The sequence below is a fragment of the Candoia aspera genome, chromosome 3 (genome assembly GCF_035149785.1).
Source record: "Candoia aspera isolate rCanAsp1 chromosome 3, rCanAsp1.hap2, whole genome shotgun sequence".
NCBI classification, from domain to species: Eukaryota; Metazoa; Chordata; class Lepidosauria; order Squamata; family Boidae; genus Candoia; species Candoia aspera.
The window spans coordinates 114,032,374-114,048,315 of record NC_086155.1 but is presented as its reverse complement, the minus strand read 5'-3'; the positions used below and the strand labels follow the sequence as shown (position 1 = coordinate 114,048,315).

The window sequence follows — 15,942 nt, the reverse complement described above, 5'->3', positions numbered from 1 at the left end:
TAACAAATTGTGGCAAGTTCTTAGTGGTATGGGGATACCAAGTCATCTTGTACGCCTCCTGAAGAATCTGTATAACGACCAAGTAGCAACAGTAAGAACAGACCACGGAACACGGACTGATTTAAGATTGGGAAAGGCATACGGCAGGGCTGTATACTCTCACCCTACCTATTCAACTTGTACGCAGAACACATCATGTGACATGCTGGGCTTGAGGAATCCAAGGCTGGAGTTAAAATCGCTGGAAGAAACATTAACAATCTCAGATATGCAGATGATACCACTTTGACGGCTGAAAGCGAAGAGGAACTGAGGAGCCTTATGATGAAGGTGAAAGAAGAAAGTGCAGCTAAACCTGAAAAAAACCAAGATTATGGCAACCAGCTTGATTGATAACTGGCAAATAGAGGGAGAAAATGTAGAAGCAGTGAAAGACTTTGTATTTCTAGGTGTGAAGATTACTGCAGATGCTGACTGCAGTCAGGAAATCAGAAGACGCTTAATCCTTGGGAGAAGAGCAATGGCAAATCTCGATAAAATAATTAAGAGCAGAGACATCACACTGACAACAAAGGTCCACATAGTTAAAGCAACGGTGTTCTCCGTAGTAACATATGGCTGCGAGAGCTGGACCATAAGGAAGGCTGAGAGAAGGAAGATCGATGCTTTGGAACTGTGGTGTTGGAGGAAAATTCTGAGAGTGCCTTGGACTGCAAGAAGATCAAACCAGTCCATACTCCAGGAAATAAGCCAGACTGCTCACTTAAGGGAATGATAGTCAAGGCCAAACTGAAATACTTTGGCCACATAATGAGAAGACAGGACACCCTGGAGAAGATGCTGATGCTAGGGAGAGTGGAAAGCAAAAGGAAGAGGGGCCGACCAAGGGCAAGATGGATGGATGATATTCTAGAGGTGACGGACTCATCCCTGGGGGGAGCTGGGGGTGTTGACGACCGACAGGAAGCTCTGGCGTGGGCTGGTCCATGATGTCACGAAGAGTCGGAAGCAACTAAATGAATAAACAACAAGTTTATTTTTGCTGATACCATTACTTTTGTTGTCTTATAATTTATATTTAGCCCGTAAGATTTACTCAATACTGTAGATATATTTGGCTGAGTAAAATTTATAAATTTCATTTGCTATCTGGTAGTAGAACAATATAATCTTAATGTAAAGGGTTTCTTATTTCACTATTATTTGTTTATCACAATTATATCCTGCCACAATCATAAACAGACTCTCAGTGGCTCATAACATGAAAAACAGTAAGTAACAATGAAAATTAAAAATATAAAAACCTACCATCAAAAATATAAAAACATACATCCTAGATAGCATCTGACATTAGCCCCTGTATGCCCTCTGGAAAAGCTTCATTTTCAGAATCTCTAGGAGACCAGAGTTGGGACCAAACATACTACCCTAGGGAGGCCATTCCAGGGGACCATTCCTATAAGAGAAGGTAATGCCTTTGGGCCTTGGCTTTGTGACCTCCTGAAAATAGGGGACAACCTGTTGCTTTTCCTGGCATAATTGAAGGGGTTTGGCCAATTCCAGTGGAGAGAGGTGCTGTCCTGAAGATAACCTGGTGCCAAGCCATAAAGGGCTTTATAGGTTACAAATTATTGTTTATACCATCTAGACATTCTTCTAAAGTCTCTTTGAAACCCCAGTTCCCTAATTCCAGAAACAGTTATTAAGTAAGTTTAGCTGCTAAAGAGAAAAACAGTTCAAGTCTTAGTTGAGGTTCCTAAGTAGGAAGACAAAAGAACTAAGTTCATGGATCAAGCAGTAAAGAGTCAATACAGCAGGGATTACAAACCAGTTAGGCAGACTCGTGGGCAGTACAAATGGCTTCCGGTAATGTGCTACTCTCAGAGAAATTTATTCTAGAAACTGTAGCTGTACTGCCTTTACTCAGCTGTGCTATATGCATTCATATGGCTCATTCTCGAAGGAAGAAAATGAGTTGAAAATGGTGCTAAATGAAATGCTAAGTGTACAAAAGGACTCGACTGAAAGGAATTGCTTTGGAGAGGACAGACATTCCCAGGAGTTGGTGTTACTTTTGGGAACTTTGAATGCTGAGCCTGACAAATGCATGCCAGCTAGGCTGGGATGGAGAACTGAGAGCTCTAGTTTAAGAACTTCTCTGTTTGAAATCCTTTTTACTGCATCTTTGTGCCCTGGACAAAGAGCTCATGGACACCACATTTTAAATCTTTGTCCATTGCCTTTATTCAGTGTCTAATCCCTTGGATTTAAAGAAGTTGCTTTCCTATATTGAATTCTGAACTAGGTTTTGACTCTGCTGTAAATGCCTTGTTCCCGATTTATGATCTTTCTTTGGAACCCCTTTAGGCAGGACAAGCTAGTACTCATTAAATCCTTTCCTGGTGAAAGGTGTCTAGGTACAGTGAGTTAACAAGTGTAAGTATTAAGTAGTCACGCTTGTCAAGCCTAATCTGAGTGTAGGGAAACTGAGGTACAGACCTTTATTTCCCCATGTAACGGTATATGGGAATCACCTTGAGGGATGAGGGAAAGAGATGCTGCCCAGGCACAGTTTCCTTCTTGATCAGACAAGGATTAAGGTGCGGACATTCTTTGCCAAAAATTTTGAGAGGCACCAATGCTGACAGTTCTGCTACCTACCCTCAACTCATCCTGAGGCCTGCTAACCTTTTCCGGTTATTCTCTCTGCAGCCCACAAATCCCAAGCGAGACTGGCTTGTGTTTCCATTCGGAGCAAATCCCTGGTGGATATACTTAGTATCTTCAGTACCTGCCATTCTAGTTATCATTCTCATCTTCATGGATCAACAGATCACAGCTGTCATTCTCAACCGCAAGGAGTATAAGCTGCAGGTCCGTATTTGGTTGGGCTGTAAATAATGTTTTAGTTTATTGGAAGATGTCTCTTAAACATACAGACAGTGAACCCTAAACTGAAGAGCACCAGAACAACTGCTAAGACTAAACATCTGCTTCAGAGACAATTATGTCACAGGAACAGGATTTTAAAGCCAAGTAAGCTTATATGGCAGCTTTTCATATTATCTGGACCCAGATTTTAAAGGTTTTATAGGGCATAAACAACATTTTGAAGTTACCCTGAAAGAGACTGGAAGCTACCGGAATTGTTTTAAAAAGGGGCCATATACGTCATCCATTCTGCCTTCCAGGGTTACTTATTAAAAAAAGACGGGATAAACTTAGTATGTTGCAAATTGTTCATTTTGCCTTCTTCATGATATCTTTCACCAGCTTCTGGTGTGAAGAAAACCATGCTCTCTTATTTGTGAAAAAAAAATCTTGGAAGAAGGAAGAAGATAAAGCATTATTTACCAAAACTGGAAACAGAAACAGACACTTCTCCAAATTTAGTGGACAATATATAGAATTTTTGTTAGTACTATACAGTATTTGACATGAAACCTAAGAGTTTCTGTCTTAGATTCCTCAGGAAATGGTATTGATTGTTGTAAGAAATTTTAGGATTATCTAACCCAGGAAGTGAAATTCTGGGAGCATAATCAATTATGCAAATCACATAATTTATGAAAATGTTATTTGTTCCAATCAATTAAAAGCATCATAGTCTAAAATAGAAATCTTTACCATGCATTATCCAGCCCACATCTCCTAGTGCTAACATCAATGTTCTCTTGCAGAAAGGGGCAGGATTTCATCTAGATTTCCTCTGTGTTTCCCTACTGATGGTTTTTACCTCGTTTATGGGCTTGCCCTGGTATGTGTCTGCCACAGTCATCTCTCTGGCGCATATGGACAGCCTTAAGAAAGAAAGCACCACTTGTGCCCCAGGAGAGCAGCCAAAGTTCCTTGGCATCAGGTATTGGGAATAGACAAAATAGAGGTGTGGACTTGTTATTATCTGTCATTGTTTCTTTTTCAGCTAGACTAGCCTTCTCCCACATGGAAATATATGCAACATTCACAGTCAATACCCCTGCAGGCTATGCTCACTTTGGGATTGGGAATTTTAATCCAACACATTTGGAGGACACCAAATTAGGGAAGACATTATGAAATGATTGATAATGTCCACGCTCTGTTCTGTTGGATAACATGATGGAGGCTTTGGGTGGGATTGGTAGATGACTGACTTCTGAAACTTAGAAATTTCTTCTTGCAGGGAGCAGAGAGTAACAGGATTGATGGTCTTTATTCTCACAGGATTGTCTGTGTTCTTGGCACCTGTGCTCAAGGTGATTTTTTTTGAAGTATTGGTACAAGTATTTAATACATAAGCCTGTTATTCCATTTCCCACTGTTTGTGTGAAGTTTTCTTTGATTTTGCTATCTTAAATACCTTAGTAGCTTAACTGAATTCAGCTCTCTGAATTTCAGCCTAATGTATTGCTGGAAAGTATTGGAACAGAAAGGGAGATATGCTGTGGGATTTGTTCTCATTTTCGTGGACTAGAGTGAAAAATGCAGACCCCCCCAGACATGTGATTGTGACTGTTCGATTTCTCTTTGAAGGAATAGTTCCACTATAGGCTGCATTGATCGGAACCCTGTATTCAAGTACTGTGTCCGCTTCTGGGTGCCACAATTTAAGAAAGATTCAGATAAACTGGAACTGCTGCGGAGAAGGGCAGTATAAATCAGCAGGAACCTGGAAACAAAATATTACAAATATTAACTGAAAATACCACACAGGATATACACAGGGTGGGGGTAGGGTTGGAAGTCATGTAAGACCCCTTGCATGAGCCATGACATAATGCAGCATCTGTATCTCTCTGCTTTGAAAGCTTAAGGGAAGGCCAACTGTGCTGACCATTCTGATAGCCAAAATCTTACAAAGAGAGGCCAGTGTATGTCTAGTTTTGAGAAAGATGGCCGTGGGGAAGGGAAAAATACCTGAAGAGATGTCACATAAAAGAAGGAAAGATGTTGTTATTTATTATCCCAGAGTAAAGGATGTGAATCAGTGCAGTTTAAAGTTGACATTGACAGTACTGTTTTATACAAGATGGCCTTAAAGAAAGTCTTTTGTGACTCATACTTTAAATGTGATTTTCTTTTCTTTCTTACCACAAGTTTATCCCAATGCCTGTGCTGTATGGTATTTTCTTCTATATGGGTGTATCTGCACTTAGCAGTATTCAGGTGAGTGCAAAAGGTTGTAGGAGCACATTCTGAAGTGTTGGGGAGGATGGTACTGTGATTTTTGATGAAGTCTAACTCAGTCAGTAGAATATGCAGTATTTTCTAAGTTATATAGTCTGAATAATGTGGGCAGGCTCTGTCTATAATTAAGGTCTCCTGGATGTTCATATACTCCTTTTCAAGAAGCTGTGGGGGTTGTGGGGGTTTTGCTTACTTGTTTGTTTTGTGCCTTTGAGTCAGTCTTGACTCCTGGCCACTGCCTGGACTAGTCCCTGTGGTTTTCTTGGCAAGATTTTCAATAGTGGTTTGCCATTGCCCCCTTCCTAGGGCTGAGAGAGAATGACTGGCCCAAGGTCACCCAGTTGACTTCATGCCTGAGGCTGGACTAGAACTCATGGTCTCTGGTTTCTAGCCTGGTGCCTTGACCACTACACCAAACTAGCTCTCTTTTAAGAAGTCACTCTGAGTGAGATGGGCAGTGACAAAATTTGAAATATAAAATAAAAATAAAATAAATAAATCCTCAGTGTTAATAAAGCAGTAGAGAAATGTAGGTAAGAGGTGGTTTTAGAAGTAAAGCTGGAGCTCAGAGCATTCCTAATGCGTAAGGAGAGGGGCAAGATCAGTGGATGAAAGAGCCCTTGATTCACTTACTATTCCAGATCTGTAATTTCAATTGTAAAACAGGGGACAAGCCATGGTTAGTCAAGCAGCTATGAAATTTATTGGGAATCCTCTTTTTACATCCTCTTTGTCTTACCACTCAGCCACCTTGGAACCCCCTTGATTAAACTAAATGAATATAATATTTAACATTTCACATATTCTATTTGTATGACCTCTAAGGTACACTGGTTTTATTGTTGTAATTCCCATAGTGCTGATAGAAAGGTTTGAGGATCAGCAAATAATAGCTTGCCTTATGATGTTACTTAGTGCCTTTGTGGCTGAATCAAACTACCAACCACAAACTTCTCAATTCATGATTAGCTACCACGTTTATATGTACTTAGATCAAGGGTTAGCACCCTCTGGCATTTCTAGCATCTTCTACAGGTACGGCCACTGGTGAGTGATGCTGGAATAATTCAACAGTATGTGGAATGCATGCCACAGATTGCCTATTCTTGCTTTAGATGGTACACCTGCATAAATTGGAAACAGTTCTATTTTCACCAAACCTCAGTCTACTCCCCTGAACTTCCTTTCAAAAAAAGTCAGATTATTTGTAAGAGCTAATCTAATTAATCCCATTCTAGGCAGAGGTTATCGATAGAATATTTATTAATTTGTTTTCCTATGCCACTGCAGTGCCACTGCAATCATGCCTGCCTCTGAGTGGCTTACAGATCTCCCCAAAGAATAATATCATGAAAACTAAAACATAACAATGTGTAGTGAGTAATATCCCATGTGCTGAAAAACAACCCTAACCATTCACATCAAGAGAGACTAAAAAGGCTCCCTCAGCCCTGAAGAGCCCCCTGAAATAACTATGCCAGGGCGAATCTGATATCACAGGGAGAAGGGGGCAGCCACCGATTCCTACTGGGGAGTGTCCCTTATGTTTCTTGCTTTCATTTTTTTCCAGTTCACAGACAGACTTCAACTCTTGTTGATGCCTGCTAAACACCAGCCAGACTTCATTTACCTGCGCCATGTTCCACTACGCCAAGTGCATCTTTACACTTTCATTCAGATCTTCTGCCTTGCTGTCCTGTGGCTCATTAAGTCAACTGCAGCTGCCATTGTTTTCCCTTTAATGGTAAGAGTCCGTAGGACAGACATGAATTTCTTGTAGTACTGCTGTCTATTATGCAGAGAATGAGTGAATCTGCCCAGGTTCTTTTCCTATGTACAGAAAAGCCTTTTATTATCCATAGAATTCTACCTCCTACTGCAGACCTGTCCAATCCTCAATTTTCTCTACCTGGAGAAAAACTAATTCTACCCACCCACACCCATTTAATGTCAGTTTTTTTCTGAATATTTATCAAATATACTGGATGTTATTTTTTTATATTCATTAATATTTTACATCAGTATTTTTCAAACAAGATAAAGGTAAAGGTTTCCCTTGACATTAAGTCCAGTCGTGTCTGACTCTGCGGCGTTTGTCCGTAGACACTTCTGTGGTCATGTGGCCGGCATGACTAAACGGAACGCTGTTACCTGCCCGCCGAAGCGGTACCTATTAATCTACTCACATTGGCATGTTTTCGAACTGCTAGGTTGGCTGGAGCTGGGACTAGCAACGGAAGCTCACCCCATCACGCGGATTCGAACCGCCGACCTTCCGATCAGCAAGCTCAGCAGCTCAGCAGTTTAACCCACAGTGCCACCGCGTCCCACATTTTTCAAACAAACTTTCCATTATTTTAAAATATCTGATTGCTTTTGATGGTTCTATCAGATTTTTAATTCAAAACAGAATTTTAATTTTGATGTATTATTAATCTTTTAAAATGTTGTAATTGTTTATTTGTTTATACACATATTTATATAATGCCTGCTTCAGAGGGAGAACCAGTCTGGTGTAGTGGTTAAGGCACCAGGCGAGAAACTGGGAGACCAGGAGTTCTAGTCCCACCCTGGGCACAAAGCCAGCTGGGTGACCTTGGGCCAGTCACTCTCTCAGCCATTGGAGGAGGCAAAGCAGGGTGCAAAGCAGTTTACTGTATACAAAGGAAGAAAATACAAATGTATAAATTTATGACCAACACCAAATATAAATAATAATCAGAATAAACCCCATCTATAAGGCAGACCTACCACCATTAATGTCTGTTTACCCTGTGGAGCAAAACAATCCTAAATAGTTTTCTAGAAGTATTTTAAAAATACTTTTACTGTGAAGGGCATTGTGTGGCTCAGGAGGCAAAGTATTCCCAAGAAGGGTAGATCAAGAGATGGCCACTTTAGAATGGGGCATACTATCATCTTCTTCAAGGCAGACAACCCAACTCTTTCCCTCAAAGAAGTATTAGCCATGGCCCCTGCCTGGCTACCCATATGAACCAGGTAGGACATCAATTTTGCCCGCAGGTGGCAAAGTTCATACTATTAAGAGATAGACTACATCCTTGGCCTTCACAAGCTCAAAAGAATGTCAGGTAGTCTTGTAAGAGGTTGCCTGACCCCACCCAAGTAGTACCCAACTCTGAGTGAATCTGAATAATTCTATCTGTGAAAAAGCTTGCAAATGTCACAGCAGTCTGCAATAGGATTGTCACCTCTCTCTTTCCCCAAAAGGAACGGGTAATCTTGAACAGAGTGACTGGATGTGAATCTGTGTCATGTTCACTGTTTCAATGTGCACTGTACATCGTAACGTTTCACATGCCATGGTGCTGACGTGCGTTTCTGTTTGGGAGGGAGCTGCTGTGAAACCTTGTGCCAAGCTCTGTATCTATGTTCCTTTCAATGGAATGTGTTTGGGTTATGTGCTCTGCTCAAGGACTTTTCCCGCGGACCATCAGAAGCCGTTAGGAGCACCTGGGATTGTGAGCTTGGGAAGATTCTACGGGGGGAGGGATCTCATTCGTACCGAGGGTAGTTTGTATTTGGCGCGCTTTTTTCATTCTCAGCTTTCTTTGTGATCCTGCATACTATTCTTTAATAAATCAGATATCTTTGTGATCCTGCTCATGAGTCTGATGGTGTTTTAGAATAGGCAATCTTTACAATCTGCAGATCCACTAAGCATGAAATATGCTAGGCATGCTCTTGAATGTGGGTGAGGAACTGCATTTGGTCAAAGTGACTCTCCCATTGGGGGAGAGGGGCGGTAATATAAATCTAATAAATAAATTAATAAATGTTCTACCATTCTAGGTGTATCTTTATTCACTTTATCTTCTACAGCTCCTTGGTTGGAGGCAATCTGATGCAATACTCCTACTGTTAGTCAAGGCACATAGTGGAACTGCCCGCAAGATTGCTAAGAAATTCCCCAAGTGCTGTCAGAAATCCCACCCCTGCAGAGATCAAATATGCCAACAATGTGCATAAAACTAGAAAGCAACCTGATCATGGCAGAAGACTGATAGTAATGTTCATGCTGCATCCACACTGAGGTAGAAGCCAGGTCTAATGGGCTGATCTCAGATACAGCAACATCCCTGACCTCCCCCAGTCAGCTTTCTGTGATGCAAACCAGGTCTGTACCCTCATCCACCACATCACCCCACATAGTTTTATTGCACATCCTCTTGGGCTCACCAACTGCATCCTGAGGCAATAACACCCAACCATCTGTCATACGGTCAAAGGGGGGCAGAAGTACCAGAAGTGGGGACCTGCAACAACTTGCCCACTGCTGTCTATCATGCCTCCTGTGACCCATCCACATAGAGATATACTCTTCTGTCTCATCAGAATCCTGCCCTCCCCAAAACTACTACTACTATTTATCATCAACATCATCGTCATCGTCATCAACAGCAGCAGCTGCATGTCCATGCCATTAATTCCCATAGATTCTAAGTGCAGGACGCCAAACAAAGGGTTAAAAATCACATCACTCTGTTAACATCCAATAACAGCACCATCCCTGAGGGTAGGCTAAACGTGTCTGCATCCCTAAAAGCCTTCCTGAAGAGGCATTTTTACAGCTCTTCAAAAGCCGAATCAAATACTATATCTGGGGTGGAGGGGGGAGTGGAGCTGTTTCATAGAAGTGGGTCCATCACCACTCCCCAGGTATGTACTTCCCATTATGCTCCAGGATTTAGGGTATTCCCCCATACTCTCACTTCAGGGGACTTTACCATGTGCCTCTCATTCAAGTTGTTTCAGCTGTGAGCTGGGAATGAGATGAAGTCAGGGTCATGAGGACATGGTATAACCACAGCCTATTCATGTAGGGGGATGAGAGGAAGGGCTCTATGCCTAGAATTCCCTAACAAAAGTCCCATATGGCAGTTGTTCTCTTCATTCAAATGCTTCCTCAAAACTCATATTTTCTGTGAGATCTTTGACACAACCCTACAGAGTGTAAAGACACATAACTGCATTTGCTGATACTAATCCCTCATTAGCTTTGTCTTTGCTTTTCTTCCAATTCTCTTTCTCAGCATTTAGACTGTAAACTCCCTGGGGCATTTTAATGCATTTTTTATGTTCTTCTGTGATGTTCTATATGCAGTGATAACACTATGTAAATTATTAATAATTACAAGCAGACTAATTTTATTTGATTATGATCTCGCCTTCTAGCTGCTGGCTCTAGTGGGTGTTCGGAAGGCAATGGAATACATTTTCTCTCTACAACATCTGAGTTGGTTGGATGATGTTATGCCAGAAAAAGACAAAAAGGAGGAAGAAGAAAAGCTGAAGAAGAGGAAGCAAGATCAGGATGAGAGTGACTGTGAAGATGTGAGCATGGTTAAATTTGAGGGGATGAACCAGACGGGGAAAGGGCTAAACTGGGTAGTAATTAGAAATTCTCTCTGTAGCACCATCTCAAAATCAGCGTAAAATACTGAAGAGGTAAGAAGTATAGCTTGTTTATGTGCAAAGAAGTTCTAGCCTATCATTCCCAGAAAAACCCTTCTGAAGTCATCACTGACTAGGAATAATGGGACACATTAGCTTGGAATCAGCATATTAGCTCAGTCCATTAATGTATAAATAGGGGAGTGAAGGAATAAGGCAATGTTTTAATATTTCATCTGTGAACATGAGTTTTCACAGATTTTGGGTCTGATACAATGATGATTTGACCAATATTGGCAATCATTAAACTGCAGGTATACATCACCTACTAGACTTATCTGATAAATCTATATAGTTGTGGGACTGCAGGAACTAGCTATCCTTTTGTATTTTGCCCTCTGCTGTCATTTACAGTACTCTAAAGAAACATCCAAGCATGTAATGAATGCACAGGGTATGCACAGCTGAATGAGAAGTTCCCTCATTCACCACAAGGGCACAGATCCTTTGGGAGGATAAGATAGTGGCACCTCTTGCTGCCCTCAGTTTTAGCCCTCAGAATGTTTCCTTGGTTGGTTAGTTATCACCTTGGCTTCACGACTGGCTTCAAGACTGTGTTTTAAAGTTATCTCCCTAACTTTAATCAGCATTTCTTTGAGAGCCAATATTGTTTTGACTTAGCAGAGTAGTAGCCATGCCCTTTCTGTGGATAATACTAACCACTGATAACTATGGCCGCAGCTCCTAGCTACTCCTCACTGCCTGCTCCACAGACAACTGACAAGATATCCTGTCTCTATTTCAGCACTGCCATCTCAGACCATTGAGTTTTCAGCAAAGTATGTCTGTTGCAAATCACACTTAGAGAAAAGCTAGCAATGTCTAGAATGGGGGTTAAGCATTTCCAGCTACTACGGAGTGAGGGATGAAAGATCCTCTCTGCAGAGATTACTGTTGGGTGACTTTTTCCCCACTGTCTCTTCTGTCTCTTCAGGGGTTATAAAATCATTTTCTGAGGGAGGGGGGAAATACATCAAAAGCATGAGTGAGTACATATATTGCTTCTCCTTTTATTAATTGTTTCTTTGACCTATGCTCATTTTTAGTCTGAACTTATATACCAAGAAAAAGGACCAGAAATCAATATCTCTGTGAACTAGATGAACCAATACCCAACAGCTGACAAGGCCAAAGATGAACATGGATGATACGTAAGAATTGTTTTTAAAAGAAGGCATAGCCTATGGGGGAAGTTTAGACTAAAGAGAGAATAAGATGTTTACTATGAGTGTGAAAGTCAATCAATCGTGGAAGACTATTCAGTGTGGAGGGAACTCGATCCTTAAGAGTTCCCATTTCTTGCTATTGCATAAAGTAAGAGACTGAAAGTGAGGAACAAATACACATGAAGGGATAAAACTGGTAGCCTCAAAAAATCTGGCTTTATTAGGGTAGCAAGCATCCTATATCTTACTCTTTCTCACATAAGTTTTGCCAGTTCACTCTTATGCAAAAAGATGCTGTTGCCATTGGCAATACTGTACCATTGTGAACTGATGGCAGAACATCTAAGCTCCCTGTCCATGGCACTTGGCTACTTAGCCATAGAGACAGTTCCAAGGCAGATACAGCCTATGTGTCTCTGATACACAGATACACATCACTGAAATCTAGACCACCATTTCTGCCCTGAGGGACAAGGACTATTTCATTTTTCCCCTGTACATGAACAAGCAATTGTAGTTAAATAATTCCTGTTGATGCCATCATCTTTTTGAGGCTTGGCTATGTTTGTATCTCCTAAAGATGGCTCAGTAGGCTGAAAATGTGTCTTTCACTCTCCACTGGTATTAGCTGCTGTTGTAGGAACAGAATGATAAATTAAACAAGCAAAGCAAAAGAGAACTAAGAGGACATGTAGAAGAAATTCAGATATTACACCAAGTTGGTTCTTCTTACAGATGCTTTCATCTTGTGGGTGTTAACTATTCTGTTTTGTAAGCTGCCTTGGAAGACCTTTGATCTTATGAGTCATCTCATAACTCCCGAAGATGATAATAATGATAGCATGCCTGTGCATCTTCTCGGTTACACTGTACATTTAATATTAAATGACTTCCAGGAAATCATATCCAGTTGCATGTTACTTCTCTGACAATTATTTTGGCTTATATTTTTCACTCAGTTGCTTCACAGCATGCATCATAAATGCAGAATGTGGAGTCCTTGACATGCAGTTTGGAGTTTATATGCAGAATATAAACAACAATAATTGAATGTGCAATGAAAACGATCAAATCACTTTTCTTCTTTGTATACAAAGCCACAAGCTGTTGCCTTTAAGTTGTGCTTCTAGGTAATAGCCTGCATTTGAGGAGGGGGGAAGCATTTTTGGATGTTTTCATTTATAGAATATATGATGGGTCTCATAAAGATGAAAAGCAGAGTTAAATGTTCTGAGGAATTTAAGCATCAAGGAAAAAAAGCTTAGGCATTCTGTGACATTGCTTGCACACTCAGCTAAGTTTGGTTTATTTAAGTATGGGTTATTATATCAATTGTCATTTACTTATTGTTGGTGTATTATATAATCTGAGTTAACCTGCTGATGAACAGAATTTATACAACACATTAACTCAACATCAATGTATGAATCTGCCTGTGTCTCTATGTATGTCTCTCAGATGTATTTTGCTGTGCTATAGACACCCATACTGGATGTGCTTTCCAAATTCCATTAAGCATCATAAAATCTAGAAAATCACAATATGTGACATCACCCTTTATTTATCCATAAAACCATTGTCACTTCTCTGTTGCCTGCATCATTTAAAACTCCCTAAAGTTATGTTAAATAAAATACGTCAAAAGAAGTATTGTTGTAACATTTATGTACTTATTTGTTTCTTTGTATATTTTGAATTTTAGTTTTTCCTAGTATCATTACTATTTTTTGCTGTAGTTGCAGTAATTCATGGTGATTATTGGAGATGCTTGTTCTGTCCTCTCAGAAATTTGTTCAGTTATAGTTTTAACTCTGATTTCTCAGAAAAGCTCCTAATTTGTCAATGACGTATGCAAGCAATAGGTTTCTTGCAGTGAGTAGGAAGGGGCTGTGTAAAAAGATAGTTGGATTCCATTTTGTAGTATATGAAGAAGGACAGTTTGCAAAAACAGAACTAAAATGTGAAATCTCTCTTGAATCTTCTTACAAAAAACATGTTGATGATGCTTACTTTAATGAATAATTATAATACATTAAATCCAGCTCTTTTATTCTTCAAATCCCAGTTCTAATAATATTGCAAGAAACAAATAAATTATTTTGATACCCAGAATCATTCTTTTAGCAACAGGTCCCTGAAAACCTTAATTGTAAGATTATATTTATATTCTAAAAAAAAAATCCTAAAAGACCCTTATAAATAATCCAAGAGGGTGTGGAGAAGATACAATGATTCTGTGATCAGTTTATTGATGGTAATAGCAAAACTAGGAAAAAGTTGACTACTGGTGAAATCAAATACTGTTTTAGAAAATAATAGGATTGGAAGTGGCTATTGAGTCTGATCTCCATTTCTCAGTACAGGAATCCAAATTAAATCATCCCCAACAGCAGACTGGCCAGACTCTACTTGAATACATATAGTGAAAGAAAGCCCACTTTTCTGTAATTGGTTCCACTGTCAAATTACTGTTGCTGTTAGAAAGGTGTTTTTGGTTTTGTCGTTTGTTTTAATATTCAGTTTGAATCTGCCTTCCTAAAACATAAATCCATTATTCTTTGTTCTGCTCTCTGGCGTGATAGAGGACAGATGCTTCATCCCTGCCTCAAGTCATGCTTTCTGAAAGCTGAATAGTTGTTGAAGCACATCAGACTGCACCCACAGAAAAACCACCATAGCTTGGGGAAAACACTGTTACATCTTCATACATATACAGTATAATCACATTTGGGAAAAAATGTACAATTCTTCTGTATGTTTTCTCCATGGACTTCAGTAGGAATAGTTCTTTAAAACATTTAAGATATTAAATACAATATATGCTAAACTTGATTTGGATTTGCAGCTAGGGGATTAAGTTGATGGATACGCTTCTCTGCAGTGGCCCCCACCCTTTGGAACATCTTGCCCCCAGAGGTGAGGCAGGGGAAATGGGAGGGGGGAGCACGATCCAGACCCCCTTGAGCTCCTGCGAGAACAACAGGCTATACATCTAACAAGTACATGAATAAAGTATGTGTTTGTGTGTGTATGTATTATGTATGAGTAAAACAAAAGTTGAATTCCATCTATACAGGCCTCTCAGCATGATGTTACCAGTCCTTTACAGAACATTCAACCATGTTTTCCCAGACTTTCTATGATACCCAGTCAAGGTTTTAAACTGACATCTGTTTTGAAGAGTTTCAGCTGATACAATACATCTTGAAATATTTGGACTCTGTCTTCACCACAGTATATGTTTTCCATTGCTCTAGGCTTTTGCATGCTGGCTTTTTTAACATAATGATGTGGAAACTCAATAATGTCTCTTGGTTTTTTATTACCCAGATGATTATAGTGTCCTATCCATGTCCTGAGGACCAATGTTAACCTCTGGGAATAAATCATTTACCCAATTTACTGCAAAAGAAAATATATTCAGTCCTTAATATATCCAGTTCTTCAGTAATTCCATAATGGTTTTAACACTAATGTTGCTAATCCTAATGTCAGTGGGGTGTCAGCAATGTTTAACATAGTGAAGGATAACTTGGAAATTTCATCTTGCAATGGTTTAATTAGTTTTGACCAATCATTAGCTAAGTCTTTTCTTTAATCTCAAGAATAATTTTGATAGTGAGAAACAGGCAGAGTCATTACCTTCTTTGTGAGGTCAGTTTTTGCCTTTCGGATTAGTGCTTAATTTACATGCAAGGAAAAAAAGTCTCTATCTACCCTGAAAGAGAGACAGCAAATATATTTTGAACTGGCAAATCAAAATAAACAGAACATGTCCAAGTCCTACGCTGAGATCCACTAGAGTGGAGGACAAGGAGACAGAAAAGGAAAACAAAAGGAAGAAGAAGAAGATCTACTACTAATTCAGGAGTGGGAAAAGAAAAGAAATCTAAATAAAAGGAATCAGACATAGGAAATTCTTCTTACTGTTTCTGTAGCACTTTTAACGATATCGATTTCATTTGCATCAGTCGGAAATGGAGGTCATCATTGCGTGATGCAAGGGCTTACAGACGGGCGGACATTGGATCGGACCATTACTTAGTCAAGGCAGAAATTAAGTTAAAGCTTCAAAACCTAAGGAAGTTCATACCAAAAAGACCATTTGCAATGGAGAAACTTAAGAATCCTACAG

General features: G+C 39.9%; 1 protein-coding gene across 1 annotated transcript in view; it reads left to right on the top strand.

The window, feature by feature from the left end:
- Nucleotides 1-11,780, top strand: part of SLC4A9 (solute carrier family 4 member 9) — a 45,498-nt gene extending 33,718 nt beyond the window's left edge. Inside the window, exons 15-21 of the mRNA XM_063299924.1 lie at nucleotides 2,713-2,874; nucleotides 3,681-3,859; nucleotides 4,163-4,235; nucleotides 5,077-5,145; nucleotides 6,737-6,910; nucleotides 10,363-10,521; nucleotides 11,688-11,780. Of these exons, the coding sequence (XP_063155994.1) occupies nucleotides 2,713-2,874; nucleotides 3,681-3,859; nucleotides 4,163-4,235; nucleotides 5,077-5,145; nucleotides 6,737-6,910; nucleotides 10,363-10,521; nucleotides 11,688-11,741 (870 nt within the window). The 3' untranslated portion in view covers nucleotides 11,742-11,780. The remainder of the gene's footprint in view (nucleotides 1-2,712; nucleotides 2,875-3,680; nucleotides 3,860-4,162; nucleotides 4,236-5,076; nucleotides 5,146-6,736; nucleotides 6,911-10,362; nucleotides 10,522-11,687) is intronic.
- Nucleotides 11,781-15,942: the final 4,162 nt, after the last annotated feature.